This window comes from Drosophila nasuta, chromosome 3 (assembly GCF_023558535.2).
Source record: "Drosophila nasuta strain 15112-1781.00 chromosome 3, ASM2355853v1, whole genome shotgun sequence".
NCBI classification, from domain to species: Eukaryota; Metazoa; Arthropoda; class Insecta; order Diptera; family Drosophilidae; genus Drosophila; species Drosophila nasuta.
In genome coordinates, this window is record NC_083457.1 from 38,627,486 (window position 1) to 38,642,460 (window position 14,975).

Here is a 14,975-nt window from a genome sequence, read left to right on the forward strand (position 1 = left end):
TACCTTTAACTTGTTCACAGGAACTGGTTCATTCCTGTTGCGCGTTGCTTCCGCTTGGCTGTGAACCAATTTAAACAGCGCGCTCAAAAGTATGCAACATTTTTTGCACCCCCAACCAAGTAGCAGAAAAAAGAATGTATTTTTTTGTTCAACATTTTCCACGGCGTTCAAGCGCGTTTGTTTTGCATTTTTATTTTGTCACAGCATAACTGCAGCTTCTTCATTGAGATGCTGCTCCATTGAACAAATCGTTGCTCAATAGACACGCATTAGTAGCCGCCACGTCCGTAGCCACCACGTCCACCATAGCTGCCATAGCTGGGTGCGTTGTAGCCACCATCGATCTCCAGACCGAGGACAGCAACCTGATCGTAACGGCCGGGACGGACAGCGCCATTGTTAGCAGCAGCGGCGGCAGCAGCACGAGCACCCGAGTTCTTCGAGTACAGGGGCTGGCTGTGACCGCCATAGCCGCCGCCATAACCGCCACCGCGACCGTAGGAACCCTCCTGGACGTAGGCGATCTCACCGCCATAGCCGCCGCCGTATCCACCACGGGACTGGCCGTAGGGATTGGCATTGATGACAGCGAAGAGAGCGAGGGTAGCGAAAGCGATCTGTAAATTGACAAAGGTTGTAATTAGTTCTCTGTCAGGAATATTCCTTTGTAGCTAGGATTACTTACCAGGAACTTCATGTTGAATGTTTTAGTTTTGTTGGTTGTAGTAATCAATGAAACTATGATTTGTTCGTCCACACAGCGCGCTTTTATATGCAAAAATTAGACTGGATATTTACGTGACACTAATTTGAGTTAAATTATTATTTTATAATTTTGCATAGATTTCATAATTGCTATGTATTGAATTGTGTTCTGTTGTGTTGTACATAAGTGCAATATGCACTCGAAAGCGTTATAAAATCGTTGGGTAACTCGGTAACTCGATGTTTTTCGTTGACTCTGATAATACAGCCATAGCAATAGCCATTGCCATAAGCCATAAGTTTCATGCCCCAAACCCCACGATCGCCCCCTTTGCGACTCATTCGCCAGACAGACAAAAGTAAGTACGAGTACTTTGTGAGTTCTCAATGAACTCACGGACGACGTGTGCGACTTGTGTAGCCCCAATTTGTTTTTTATTTTGTATTGCACTCTATTGTTTTCCGGATTTTTAACTCGGCACATTCCTAATTCAGTATTATAGTTTATAGAGACAGTCGCTAGCTGGCAATTGACATGGCTACAAGCGGACATCAAGTCAGACATTGAATGTTGAAATGCGATATGCTACTTTAGTTGCATATGAAAATCTATTGATTGGCTTAAAGTCAATAGAAATATAAATTGATTAAGAGTTAATTTCACTGTTAAGAAAGAAATATTATATTATTATTAGTACTAAGGGTTAATTTCACTGCTAATAATGAAATATTAGTACTATTCATTTAATATTATTTTGGTTCTATAAAAGTATTACAGCTGAAGATCAGTTGAACCTCAACTTTCGTTCGCTACTTTAAATCAGCTTTTTCTGTTTGCTGCTTCAACATTTTCAGTCTGCACTTTTCGTGTCTTTCTTTCGCTTTTCTTAAGCATTCATAAATTCACAACTTGCTTAACTTTTTGTCAAGTCAATTGCAGCTCAACTCGAATACCCCAAAGTAATAAGAAAATGTAATGTTTGGATTTTTGTATGATTTTTTGTTGGGTTTTTATTACATCCTACGCCTTATTGGCTTAACTCGTTTAGCATTAAGCATCCTATGTGTTCACTGTTTTATTAAGTCGCTTAATAGCCGGAGCTCTTGTAGCCGTAGCCCTCGTTCTTCTTGCCAGCAACGGCAGCGGAAGCAGCGGCAGCCGAAGCACCCTGAGCCTTCTCGGCATAGCTCTGCTGAGGAGCGTAGCTCTGACGATGACCGTAGGACTCCTCGATCACCTGACGGGGCTCGTTCCAGACCAGAGGCTTGCCAGCGTTGGGGGCAGCCAGGGAGAGCTTGGCCAGACCGATAGCCTGACGATCGACAGCGGGTGCACCATAACCATGACCGTATCCCCGGTTGGAAGTGTAGACAGCGGAGACTGGGACCTCAATGCTGCGACCGTAGCTGTTGCCACCATATCCACGGTTGTTGTTGCCATAACCGCCACCATAACCGCCAGCGGGCACGATAGCCTTGACAGTCAGAGCAGGCTGCACCTGGTAGGCATAACCGCCAAGTTTCGAGTGTTCGTATCCTTGACGACCGTACTCATTTGCGGAGACAGCGGCGATGGCGCAGACGAAAATGCACTAAAGATGGAGAAATGTGAAGTTAGTTGATGTTTTCAAGTGAATGAGGTTTGGAGGATGTCAGATGGGGTGGCAAAAGGATGCGCTGACACTTACCATGAACTTCATCATTTTGCTTTTGGGATTGGGTTAGTTTGTCTTGTGGTAGTTAACTAATGTCTGACTGGAGTGCCTCGATTTGTTTATATACTAAAAATCCAGGCAATGGCTCAGCGTTCAAAACGTCAAAAGTCAACACACAATTCGCTTACGTGACGAATATGATGCAAGTTTGAATGTAGTAGCAGACGTTTCTCTGTCTGTTCTATGTTTTGGCCCAACACAAGTTCTTTGTGTTATTTGTGGCAATCTCAAGACGTCGCCGTGCTGGAGACGTGCAGCAAGTACTGCAGTGCATACCGTTCCAACTCTCAAGAGTCAGAAACCGAATTCGGCGCGGGTCCAGATAGCAGGCGTCTGTGGCCTCTTACGACATCGTCTGAGAGTGTTCCCGCCTGATCGTCGTCATTACGCAAGCTCATCATGGCTTTGCTTCGACGATGACTCGTGCGTGCCCAGTGGCCGTGTGGGAGTCACAACATTTTGCGCCAATGTTTAGCGTCACTTGCCCCACTGTGGCATGAGCTTGACACAGTTTTCTGCAAGTCAAGGCATTGACTTGAACTTTCTGCTGCGTTGGTAGAATTTATATACAAAAGCAAAAAAATTACGATAAAAATTACAATAAATTTATAAACTATGCAAAATGTGCCGTACTAAGCACTTTATAATTTATTCAAATTTAATAATAATAAAATGCTCCGAAATGATTTGAAATTATTTCATATGCGCTACACTTCATTGAAGCGGCATTTCAGTTGCATACAATACAGTTTTTAATTGTATTTCATTGTAATGAAAATATAAAAATCTATGATTTAACATTTTTGCTTAAATCAATTACACAGCTGTTGGCAACAAAAATAATTCAAATTCTTTTGCACTTAGTGATTAGATATTTATACCATAATTAAGGAATTTCATTAGGAAAATTACGGGTTGAATAAGTTACAAGTTTTTTAACTTAGGACTGAGACTGAGAATGGGTAGAAAGCAAAGCATCAGTTCCCGATTAGTCGAGCTTGTTTAACAACATATTTAACAGAACACAGAAGCTGGCCAAGATTGCAGCAAGACTCGCAAAGAGCACTCTTCTAATCTTGATGTGGGCCACGTTCGCGTGGCAGCCACGCGACTTTATAAGAGCCGCTCGCCCGCTGCCCAGCACCCAGAAAACTAATTCCCCACTGCGCTCATAAAATGCCTAGTCTTTGCTTCAAGGTAAGCTGTGTGTGTGGGTATATTGATCGATAGATGTCTAATCTTGATCCTTTTTTACAGATCTTGAGAGTTGCCGTGCTGTTGGCTTTGGCTGCATTGCAGTTGCACGCTGCCAGCATTGTCCAGGCCCAGGCTGATGAGGAGCTGTCTGGCGGTTGCCGCTGCCAACGACGAGGTTAACTAAGCAAATGAAAAGTGATTGAAAATATTGAACGAACGAAATAAATACATCAATAAACACACACAAGTCAGGTCAATGCAAATGTGTAAAATTTGAAACTGAACAACAAATTTTATAAACATTGCAAGACGACACGTACACGACAGACGAAAACTAGAGCGAGGGGGAGAGCTAGAGTGTGAGAGTGAGTGAGAGCGAGCTCAAACCATATTGTTGTTGTGTTGTTGTGATTGTTGCTGCTTGGGTAGCCAACTAGTCGCTACTTGGCTGAGCGCCGCACATGGCTTTCAGCCGGGTTAGCAGCGTGTGCAAATGGTGTGAACGCGATTGCGATGCTGTTGCCAATTGCTGTGCGCCTATGCCATGTTTCCCAGTCAAGGTTTCCATATACATGCGCTTGTACAATGCCGACAGCTGTTTCGGATCCTTGCCGGTTGTTAACAGCAATTTGATGAGCGTTTTCAATGCATTCTGCAAGCGACTCTCGTAGAGCGTCAAATGCGATTTGAATTCGTCATCGTCATCAATGTGCACGCTGTTGTTAGTATCGATGACGTGGCCAAATACAAGTTGACATTGCAAGCAAATTTCTAAAGCCAATTGCATTTGCTTCAGTTTTTGTGCCGCATGCGTTGAAACTACCAAGAGAGAAAAAGAGTTAGTTAAATGATCTTAGAGTGCAAATTGATGCACTTACCTTCGGCTAGGAATTCGTGTAGGGAGATGCGCTCAAGTTGCACCACCAACAAGTCACGCACCTCCTTTAGACTCTCCAGTATCTGTGTGGCCTTCTCGTAATGATATTTGCATAGTTGCAACGTTGCTTTCGGCAGCTGTGACAACTCCGAGACGCCATAGCTACGCAGCTGCGCATAGTGAAAGGAGGCAATGCTACAAAGTGTAAACGATAAGAGATTAGTATAGATTGCATTACATTTTAAGCGCTTTTACTTACCGCTTGTGTATCAGCCCCGAGCGAAAACTGTAGAGCACTTGCCGCGCGCCAGCATGCTCCACATCGCATAGACGCAGCGACTTTTGCAGTAGATCCAACACTTCTTTGGAGGCCTCGGCCAAACTGTTCTTATCCGCTGAACTAAAGTCCTGCAGCTGCTTGGCTAGCGTAAACGTGGCCGTTGATAGCTCCCACTGCACCAGATCCCACAGCTCAGCGTTGGCTTTACGCGTATCGAGGCAATCTTTGGCCTTTTCGTAGTAGTTAAAGGCCTCGTTGTAGAAGTTTTTCTGCGTCTCCAAGGCAATGGTGCTAAGGAGACAAAAGATAAGTTAATATCAAGCAAGGATTTTAATCAGTTGTGCTTACCTCTCATTGGGCATGGTGAGATGCGCACGCAAACGCATAAATCTGCCCATGTTGCAGTAGAGAAATGCGAGATTAACATTGTCTTGCACAGCAGTGAAAGCCTCAATGCCACGTCGCAGGCAGTCATAAGAGTTGACAGTCAGTTTAACATATAGCGGCTCCTCGTCAGCTTTGCTTGAATCCTTCGTCTCTGGACTGCCTTCCGAGTTGCGTTTCAGCGTGCTGTATTCCTCTGCAAAGTGCAAGTAAAGTATTAAGAGATTCAGTAGAAGTAGCGACTACTTTTTACTCACCTTGTGCGGAATACATATACTTCAGTCCCAGTTCGTTGCGCACATTTCCCAGGCGACGCAGCAGCTCATTGCTCTCGGCGCTCTGTGCATGCTCCAGCGCCTCTTCGTAGCACTTGCAGCTATGCAGCATCACCTGTTCCACATTCTTAACAGGCGCCAAGCTCAGCAGCTCGCTGTCTTCCAGCTCCTGCTCCAGTTCAAGAGAAATGAGTCGCGATGACTCATCCAACTGTTCGTATTGCTGTCTATACTCCTCGATGGCATGCCAATGCTTGGACATTTGAAAGAAGCAATCACCAGCACGTCCAAGCAGACAACTTTGCTGCGACACAACGTTGGCCATGTACTTGTTGAGCACCTGCTGGCAGCGACAAGCCAACTCAATAGCTCTCAGCGTGCAACCATAGCTTTGGGTCTCATAATGATGCTCGGCGAGTGTGGCATACGTGAGGCAAGCTTTCTCCAGCAACAGCAATTTGAGATGCACATTCCAGGAGCCAAAGTTCTGCGTATTGAACTTGGCACTCAACTGCTGCGTCGGCTTGTTGTTGCTATTCGCTGTGGTGGCCAACTCTTTGGATTTGCTGCGCTTACTTTTGGTCTTTGTGCTGCGTTTCTTTGCTGGTTGTGCTTGGACTTCAGTTGGCACTGGCAACGCTGATGGCGGTGGCACCAGCTTCAGTTGCTCATAGGGCAGTGGTATAGCATTAAAAGGTTTTGCCATATTCGGATTCTGTTCTTCGTGGAGTATGCGTTGCTTCTCCTCCTGCTTGGCATGCATTTCCGATTCCTTCAACTTCTCCTCCTGATTGCCATTAAAGTACTGCAGACACGAAATGCCAGCGCTGATGTGTTGCAGCGAAATGTTGCAACGCTCTACAGTGTTGGCAACGAGCGGAGCAGGTTTCGATTGCTTGGCATTAGATTTGAAATCACGCAACGCATCGCAAATGTGACGCACAGCAACGTTTGCCTTGCCACCGCTTTCAGCCGCACTTTGATAGTACTCATAGTTCTCCTCCTCTTCATCTTGATTATCCTCGTCATCTTCATCATCGTCATCATCGTCGTACAGCGATTGCGATTCGTTGAATTTGGGCGCCTTGGGATCAATGCCAGCGGGCACATGTAAATCGGATAGAATGTAATGCGATGAGCTGACAATTTGCGGATATTGCTCCTTAGGCAACAGCTTGATGCAGTTGTCCAAAAGTGCACGTATGTTGCCCGCCGTTTTGGGACTAATGTGTTCCAGCGTATTCTTCATGTTGCGTGCCACCGAATACAGCAACATGCCCACGGGCACCGTGAAAGGATTGATCTCCTGTTGTTGCTGCTGTTCCGACTGTTCACCACCTTTGTTTTGGCTCTGACACAAAGTGGTCAAATCATACAGCTTGACCACATCATCGTTGCGTCCCTTGAACAGCCAATAAGTATGTCCCGCCTTGGTGGCATTAGCTTTAAGGAATGCCAAGATATTCTGGGCCACATTGCGCACCACTTGCGGGGAGAATTGTGAATTCTCCAAGTAGGGTAAATCCTCAGTCTTAATGATCTCATATTTCTGCACAATGCCATCGAGATGATAGCACATTACCACCTCGGGCACATTGCACATCAGATTGTCGAGCCAATAATCGATGCCAGTCAGCACATTGATGGGCTGAGCAGCATCCCGGAGTCGCAAACTGATGCAGGGTCTGTTGGGGCCACCAAAGATTGGCATATCGGTGCCAATAAGCATACGTATGTCCTCGAATGTCCACACTACATTGCGATTGAAGGCGTGACTCGACTTGGGATCGGGCACATTCTCCTCGATCTTGGGCTCCGGCAACACAGGTCCAATGATGGGCAAACTTGCACGACGATTCGTTAGCTGTGTGGGAGCATTAAGTTCATTGTCCACGTCACCCGTTTGTTTTAAGCTGTGATAGAGGAATTTCGACAGCAAGTTCTTGGTTTGCAGCGCCTCACGAGAACGTTCTTTCAAGCTGAAATTATGCTGCTCATTGCCATAGGCCATAATGTGCTCCAGGATGAAGGTTCGTAACCATTTCCAATCATCATCCGCCTTGCGCAACAAATACTTTTGTATATCGAACTCGTCCAGCAACAGCGTGTTACCCACTTTGTGCACCACCATGCTGATTGCACTCTTGGCACTATAAGGCAGTTTTAGTAGCTGTTTAATGTTCTCAGCATCTGACACCACGTCCACTTCGCCCACACAATCGGGAAACATTTGTCCCAGGCGAAAGCTGGCGAAACCCGCATTTTGATACAGCGCCTGATGCAGTCCATGGCTGCTGTGCGATGTGGTCAGCCAGTTGAGTGGTGGCAGATTGAGATTTGTGTTGCATTCGAGGCGCTTAAAGTGCGCTGGCACCTGGACAGGCGACAACTTAATGATGGCCTGACTTTTGACAGCCTCGTCGAGCTGATGCGGCCCAATGCTGCGACAAGGTTCGATCTGTAATTGAAAAAGTTAGAACAATTGCCATTGCACTTTTAATTTACGCACCTCTTGATTGCTATCTTCCATTGCAGTGTTTAATCATTTCACGTCACAGCAACAAAACAAAATTTGTTCACGAATATTCCAGGCGTTTTTTTTGTTATGCCGGCAATCAGCTGTTGCTGCTGCTGCTATTGCCATCCCTGGTATTAGCTGCACAGGGTTGCCCTATCGACATAAAACACACACGCAGCTGTCAGCTGTTTTACTACGTTCAACTAATTTTTTTGTTGTGGCACTATTTTATTTTAATAACACAAAACGCAGAATGCAATTGTTTATACTGATAGGGCTGATGTGCCTGATCAACACGCTCCTGCCAGACTTTATCAGAAACTACGTAAGTGCAAGAAAAATGCAGTCGATACGTCGCTACATGTGCCTTTCAATTGCAGCTCAAAATATCACGCATTTGGAAAAGTACAACAAATGCTGCTGCACAGATGCAACAAGAACTGGACGCGGCACGAGAGGAATTGGACAATGTGCACAGTGCCCAGCATTCTGGGGAATATGCCAGGAAAATAAAAACAATGCGTGCTGAGCGCAAAGTTGCTGACGTTGAGGCTAAAATACAAATGTCCAAAAAAATGGAAGTGCTGAAGCAATCGAGTATCGATACAGTGGCCTACTATGCATCGAAAGTGCTCTTGTCGCTTATTGTGGTCGTTGTGTGCGCTCGCAATCGCAATTCGGCAGTGATGATCTTCGATGATAGTTTCAATTTGGCGCCGCTGGGCGGATTGCTAAGCTTTCCCACTGGCATTTACAACGCCATTTCCGTGCCCGCTTGGGCGTTCTCTTGTAATTTCACCTTTAGTTTACTGTACGGCCTGGTAAAAAAGTAAATATTTCATGTAAATGTTTAAATGTAAATGTTAAAGCGCTCGATTTACTTATGTAGTTTGCTTAGCTCTTCACAATCACCATATTAATACCAAATACATAAACCACAAATGTATTTTCACAAAAATCAAGCGAATGTGCAGTGATTATTATTTTATCATAGATGCGTAAATGGGCATGATACATTTTCATATACAAATATTCAAAACAAAGTCGAAATAACCAACAAAAAAGAAAATTGCTATTATGGCCACATTGTGGCTGAAACAGCTGTTTTTTGTTTACATTTGGTTTGATAAAAAAATGGCAAATTAATAGTGGGAAATATAAGACAGCTAAACTAAGTTTGAATTTTTTTTCTATTTATACAAAAATTTACGATTATTTACTTTGAACCACACAAATAAACTTTGCTCCTAGAACCATCGGGCAAATTTGGATTCACTCGTGTTTTGATTTTGTTATCAGCTGTTTTTACTTTATCCAGGGCTACAGCTATTTACCGGACCTGCTAACTTGATGATAAGAACCAATTAAATTCCTTCATTTGATGTAAACAATGTGAATTTGTTTAGAATCCAGTGTAAACAAACTGGCCCTTGGTATATTTTGCTACATTAACTAGTATATTTCGAACTTTTAAAGTTGCGGCCACGCTGCATGTCTAGTCGAAATTTAGTTTTTTTTATTTGGACGCCGAAAAATTGCACTTTCCCTAAACTTGCACGTTTCTGCTATAAAAAATGGATAAATTAAATGAAAAGACGCGTGAAAGGACGCCCGTGAAGTTGGGCGAAGTTAACTTTACACCCATATTGATAGCCCTGTTAGTGGGCTTCATTATTGTCGGTAAGTTGTTGTCGTCGACAGCGCCGCCACGTCGATGCATACACAACAACAGTTGATCATTTCCCTTGATTTGCAGCAATCTTTGTGATCTTGCGGCGACGCTCGGCGGGTAGACGTGACTTCCTACTGACCGGCCTCAGTGAGGCGGGCAAGAGTGCCATATTCATGCAACTGGTGCATGGCAAATTCCCCGAGACCTTCACGTCCATCAAGGAGAACGTGGGTGAATATTACTCCGGTCAGCAGGCTGCCACCAGACTGGTGGACATTCCCGGTCATTATCGGGTGCGCGACAAGTGCTTTGAGCTGCACAAACGCAACGCCAAAGGAATTGTCTTTGTTGTGGACTCCGTGTCCGTGCAAAAGGATATTCGTGATGTGGCAGAGTAAGTGGAGGACATGTAGAATATATTATTCTAACTAAACGCCGCGATTATCTTACAGCTTTTTGTACACCATACTGTCGGACAGCGCCACACAGCCCTGCTCTGTGTTAATATTGTGTAACAAACAGGATCAAACGACGGCCAAGAGCTCTCAGGTCATTAAGACACTGCTGGAGAAGGAACTGTAAGTCGCATAAAACATCTTCTGATTAATCGCATTTAATAAATGTGTGCCTCTCTTTTTAATAGCCACACAGTACGCGACACAAGGAGTCGCAAATTGCAGTCTGTGGGCGACGATGAGGTTAACAAACCTATTGTGCTGGGCAAACCAGGACGTGACTTTGAGTTCGCGCACATTTCACAACAAGTGCAATTCGTCGAGAGCTCGGCTAAGGATAATCAATTGAAGCAGCTCACTCAGTGGATCGATCGATTGCTGTAAACGCTGGACGACTGATTAATCACCACTAAACAATTGATATTTATAAGCACTCGCTTCTTATGCACATTTTGTTTGCTATTTACAAAACACAAGATTGTTAGATCCTCTTTCGAATTGTTCCCTTCCCATTCTTCCCGGTAAATCTATATTTAGGTTTATATTGCATTTTTTTGTATAATTACAAAATCTTATCTTTTATATAGGATTAACGAAACGAAATAAAAGTTTTTTAAATGTTGACAATTGACATAAGTGGAACAAACAACATCGTTCATGAATTGGAAAGCATTGTTTATTGGATTTTAATTACCTCGTAATTTAAAGTACATACAGAAATGTAGCGTATCATGCAAGTAGTGCAGCTTATTTTTGGGTGCAAAGCATTGCCTCTTTTTGGCTCAGCTGATTCTGAACTAAATCGTTGAATTTATGTGCATTTCAATATGCTTAAAATAATTATTCAAACATGTGGGTCAGGAACTGCTTGCTGCACTGCTTGCTTGTCAGGCAAATACCTCGCGCAGCCTAAGAGTATGCAATAAAAATAATGCCAGACAATACAAGTAGAGAATTCAATCTTGAGCCAAGCAAGGGAAGTTAACAACTTAAAGATTAAAAATCAAAATTAGATGATCAATGCATGCTTAGTGCTTCGCTTGAAAAACGATTGAATGGCCAATTCCAGCAAAAAGCGAGCAACCAACTGGCCCAGAAACTTATTAGCCAATGACCAAATGTTTGGCGCATGCGCAAGCTTTCAAACCTTTTTCGCGATTTGAAACCTTTTGAGGGAGCATTAGCAGCAGGCGCCGCAGCCGTAGCAGCAGCAGCAGCAGCTGTTGATAGCTCAACTGACTGACTGATGGCCTCAAAACCAAAGCGAGATCCATCGATCAAGCGACCGGCCAAAGATCAAACAGCCGCCATCCATAAAAATCAATGAGCTCGAGCTGACTAGATAGAATTTCTAGGCTGGCTGAATTTCTAAGAATTTTGTTAGCTTTCAAGATTTGCCGAAATCAAGCCAAACGGCCAAAACGGATCACGGGAAGTGAAGCTCAGAAGGACGGATGTGTTGGCTCTCTTAATACTTGCTGTTGTAGTGGTGGCAGCTGCCATCGCTAATGTGGCAGGCAGCAACGTTGGTGGGCAACTTCATTGATGGCTTCAAGCTCACAATTTCGAGGAAAAGCGCGAGGACTGCGCTAAGCGATCAATAATCTGTGCCTTTCCAAGAGATTTGGTTTCTTTGTTCAACCTTTTGGCTTTCGGTTGTTTTGGCCACGATTTTGTAAAGTACCTAATATCAAATCGTTTTCTTTTTAAGTTGCGAATAGTTTTATTTATTGTTAGAGTTATCATTTTACCATTTTTAATCTGCAAATTGTGTTATCTATTGTTATAGTTATGATTTTCAATTATTTTTGTGGCAAATCTAAAAATTTATTTTGTAGAAGGACATCTTTAATTCCTACCGGAATTTAGAGTTATCAATTTATTACTACAAATTTTATATCTGTACATTAAAACTATAAAAAAAAATTTTGATTAATTTTCAATGCAGATTTCATCAGTCGTCTTCTCTTATTTATTTTGTTATCTAATAAATATCATCATCAAGCAGCTAATCGTGTTGTCTATCGTTATAACATAACTTATTCAATTTTGAAAAAAACAAATATGATCAAAGTTGACTATTTTTTGTTAATTTTCAATTAAATGAATAAAGTTAAAGTTAAATAAATACTTCCTCTAACCAAATTTGTTGCTTTTCTACTGCTGTATAAATCATTCCTTTTTGGAAACGAATTTTTTTAACTATTTAAAGCAGAACTTTAGTAACCATTAAATGATTTCCTTCTATAAGAACCCTTCCCCTTAGTTCACCTTTATAACCCCACGCTGTTGCCAAGTGTCCAGTTTCAACACCCAGCTAAACGATCGCTTCCTGAGTTCAGTTCCATTTGCTGCCATTTGTGTTACCCCTCAAACAGCTGCCTCCATCCAATCCGGGCTGCAGTCGCCGTGATTCGGTGTCATGTGCATTGGAGCACGTGCTACGCTCCAGCCAAAAAACATAAGGAAAAAAAATTGGGGGCCTCAAGTGCAGCCAGACTTTGTACTTTTTACAGCTGCAGACGACGATGTCGTCGTCGCTGACAATGCGCTCCATATGTTTGAGACACGCTTTAGCCAAGCGGAAGAGCGACGTCTCCGTCTCCGCCTCCGTGTTCGTCTCCTGCTCTGTCTGGTCGAAAACTGTTCTGACCTGGTCTTCGTCTTCGTCTTTGTTTCTTGTTGGCGCGTACACAGTAGCTGCAAATTAAGCACAGCTGATTAGGCAGACAAATGCAACAGGCGTCTCTTATTATTATTTTTGGAGAGAGCTAAGAACAGTTTGAAAAAATATGATATGCTCTTGACCAGCTCGGATTACCAGCCAAAAAAAAACAAAAAAGTTGGTCCAGTGCTGGGCTGCTGAAAAATTCACTGGAAGTGCAGACAAGTTGCGCATATTTGAGGTTTAAAGCTGCGTTGTCCTATTGAATTACGTTAGTGCCAGAGACCGTTAGTAGTGGACAACGACGACGATGACAAAAGGCAAAAGTCAAAGTCTGAAAGCCAAAAAGCTAGTTGACTCGACTTGACTGGGCAATAAATCTGCGATGCGCTGCGCTACGCTTCTTTCATTGTTATTCACGGTTGTTTCTTTTAGAAAGTAAATATACAATTTATTATATATATCGATCGAGGCGTGCGACTCGATTGGATCGATGTTGCTGCTGCTTCGAAGAAAAGATATGGCGACGACTATGAAGTCCTCCCCTTTGTGGATATTTTAATAAGCCTGACGAAGCCGGCTCGGTAATTATGCAACCTTGGGCCGAGGGGAGTGGAATTGTTTTTATGTGTACACAGGCTGCGACGTTTTGTGGGTTTTTTAATGCAGCAGAAAAACAGGGGTGTTGCAAGCACAACTCACAGAAGTGGAAAAGAAGTGGAAGGTGCAACAAGAGCAACTACAACAACAACAACAACTGCCTTCAACATATGCAATTTATTTTAACACATCGTTAAAGCTCAAAAAATAAATCTTGACGCGCCGGACACTGCAATTATCACCTCTGCATAATCAGCAAGAGGCCAACAGCCAACAAGCTCTGACTGCAGGCGTGCAACGTTCGTCGAACAACGAGAGCAACGCATGCCCCCCGGGTGAGACACATTTTTGGGCCGTACCCGGTTCGAAGACAGCTGCCACAAACAGCAGCCAGAGCAACAGCATCAGCATCAACAGTCGCCTCCTTCTCATCCTCCTCTTCCGCTCTGTGTGTTAGCTTTCATTTTTGGCACTGCCACGACCCACGCGGCCCTTGGCCAAGTGTGAAGAAGACAATGTACGCTGAACGATGTACGCCACTCCATAATGGCAGCCCATTTAGCACCTTGTTGACGCGGCATCTAATTAAACGCCAGCCTCAGTCTCAGCCTCAGTCTCAGACTGATTTTCGATCCAATTTTCATGTAACGCCAAATTGTAGCGCCTGGACGATATCGCGATGGGTTTTGATGTTGTTGCACTTCGCTGGCAGCTGATGGAGATGGTTGCAGACTGTAGTCTCAAGTTTTGCACTCTGCTTGTCATCGAGGTTTGATTTGGCGCTCGCTTTCGAGAGAGACTTTCTCATCAGACGCGCTTTAAGCCAAATTGATGATTATTTGCGATTTCGGCACATACAATTTCTTGATTAATTATAATGCGGCGAGAGATCGAGAGACCCACCAGCAGCTGCTGCTGCTGCTTTTATTGCGAACTTTGTGTTACCAAATTGAAGCTTTTGTTTGGCCATAAACGTTTCTCATGACACGAGCATCGAGAGCAACCAGCATACATCGTACTACCTCCGAGTCTGAGGGCTGAATGCATAATTATGGGTTTAAGCCATTCCAGGAGCTGTGGCAGTAGAGAGACGCGTCTACGGTTTACTGCACTCTCTGCGTGCACATATTGTGTCTGTGAGATTGTTTGCATTGTGGCGTTGTGGCATTGTGGAATGCACAGTCAACTGGGCAACTGGAAGCTGGAAGCTGAATGCTGCCAGCTTTTCATGTCAATTTCACATCTCGCGCTGCTTCATTAAGTTTATTTTTATGCGAAATTATATTTAAATGCAATAATTTGGGGGGCTACTGAAATGAAAGCCCTTTTCGAAGAGTTTCTGCTTCTTGAAGGCTCACACTGTGGCCATAAAATGGGATTTCAAGGTCAAGGTATTCTACCACTTTTTAAATCACTTTTTTGCAGAACATCATGTCAAGCAAAGGGGCTATAGTTTTAAGTTTAGGATCACGTTTAGAAAGAGAAAGTCAATTAATTACTTAAAAGACGCAGTAGGTAGTAGCCTTCTGAGAAATTATCAGGAAAATGGCTTAATTGAATATAATAATAAAACAAACAATGATAGAGACATTTAATACATATGTATGTATATTCTGATAGCACACAAAAATA

The 14,975-nt window shown here is 43.5% G+C and overlaps 5 protein-coding genes across 5 annotated transcripts; 2 read left to right on the forward strand and 3 right to left on the reverse strand.

Moving 5' to 3' along the window:
• Window positions 1-187: 187 nt before the first annotated feature.
• LOC132792435 (chorion protein S15) lies at window positions 188-796 on the reverse strand. The gene is made up of 2 exons (XM_060801813.1): window positions 686-796; window positions 188-617 (listed from the first exon to the last, which is right to left on the reverse strand). The coding sequence occupies exons 1-2, from the start codon at window positions 695-697 to the stop codon at window positions 270-272; spliced, it is 360 nt and encodes a 119-aa protein (XP_060657796.1). The 5' UTR covers window positions 698-796; the 3' UTR covers window positions 188-269.
• Window positions 797-1,684: 888 nt separating this feature from the next.
• On the reverse strand, window positions 1,685-2,502 carry LOC132788686 (chorion protein S18). The gene is made up of 2 exons (XM_060796202.1): window positions 2,394-2,502; window positions 1,685-2,297 (listed from the first exon to the last, which is right to left on the reverse strand). Exons 1-2 carry the CDS (start codon window positions 2,406-2,408, stop codon window positions 1,794-1,796), a joined length of 519 nt encoding a protein of 172 aa, XP_060652185.1. The 5' UTR covers window positions 2,409-2,502; the 3' UTR covers window positions 1,685-1,793.
• A 501-nt stretch (window positions 2,503-3,003) lies between these two features.
• LOC132788681 (erythroid differentiation-related factor 1) lies at window positions 3,004-8,104 on the reverse strand. Its single transcript, XM_060796199.1, has 6 exons — window positions 7,943-8,104; window positions 5,416-7,891; window positions 5,123-5,354; window positions 4,754-5,065; window positions 4,496-4,689; window positions 3,004-4,436 (listed from the first exon to the last, which is right to left on the reverse strand). Exons 1-6 carry the CDS (start codon window positions 7,961-7,963, stop codon window positions 4,051-4,053), a joined length of 3,621 nt encoding a protein of 1,206 aa, XP_060652182.1. The 5' UTR covers window positions 7,964-8,104; the 3' UTR covers window positions 3,004-4,050.
• LOC132788683 (guided entry of tail-anchored proteins factor 1) lies at window positions 8,105-8,913 on the forward strand. The gene is made up of 2 exons (XM_060796201.1): window positions 8,105-8,276; window positions 8,332-8,913. The coding sequence occupies exons 1-2, from the start codon at window positions 8,205-8,207 to the stop codon at window positions 8,782-8,784; spliced, it is 525 nt and encodes a 174-aa protein (XP_060652184.1). The 5' UTR covers window positions 8,105-8,204; the 3' UTR covers window positions 8,785-8,913.
• A 512-nt stretch (window positions 8,914-9,425) lies between these two features.
• LOC132788682 (signal recognition particle receptor subunit beta) lies at window positions 9,426-10,722 on the forward strand. Its single transcript, XM_060796200.1, has 4 exons — window positions 9,426-9,631; window positions 9,708-10,017; window positions 10,076-10,201; window positions 10,267-10,722. The coding sequence occupies exons 1-4, from the start codon at window positions 9,526-9,528 to the stop codon at window positions 10,460-10,462; spliced, it is 738 nt and encodes a 245-aa protein (XP_060652183.1). The 5' UTR covers window positions 9,426-9,525; the 3' UTR covers window positions 10,463-10,722.
• The last annotated feature ends 4,253 nt before the right edge of the window (window positions 10,723-14,975 follow it).

Coding starts and splice junctions, on each gene's coding strand:
- LOC132788681 (XM_060796199.1), bottom strand. CDS start 7,963: ATGGAAGATAGCAATCAAGAG. Junction 5,355..5,415: donor GTATATGTATTCCGCACAAG/GTGAGTAAAAAG, acceptor TGCACTTTGCAG/AGGAATACAGCACGCTGAAA. Junction 5,066..5,122: donor CTCACCATGCCCAATGAGAG/GTAAGCACAACT, acceptor TTGTCTCCTTAG/CACCATTGCCTTGGAGACGC.
- LOC132788683 (XM_060796201.1), top strand. CDS start 8,205: ATGCAATTGTTTATACTGATAGGGCTGATGTGCCTGATCAACACGCTC. Junction 8,277..8,331: donor CAGACTTTATCAGAAACTAC/GTAAGTGCAAGA, acceptor TTTCAATTGCAG/CTCAAAATATCACGCATTTG.
- LOC132788682 (XM_060796200.1), top strand. CDS start 9,526: ATGGATAAATTAAATGAAAAGACGCGTGAAAGGACGCCCGTGAAGTTG. Junction 10,018..10,075: donor GATATTCGTGATGTGGCAGA/GTAAGTGGAGGA, acceptor ATTATCTTACAG/CTTTTTGTACACCATACTGT. Junction 10,202..10,266: donor ACACTGCTGGAGAAGGAACT/GTAAGTCGCATA, acceptor TCTTTTTAATAG/CCACACAGTACGCGACACAA.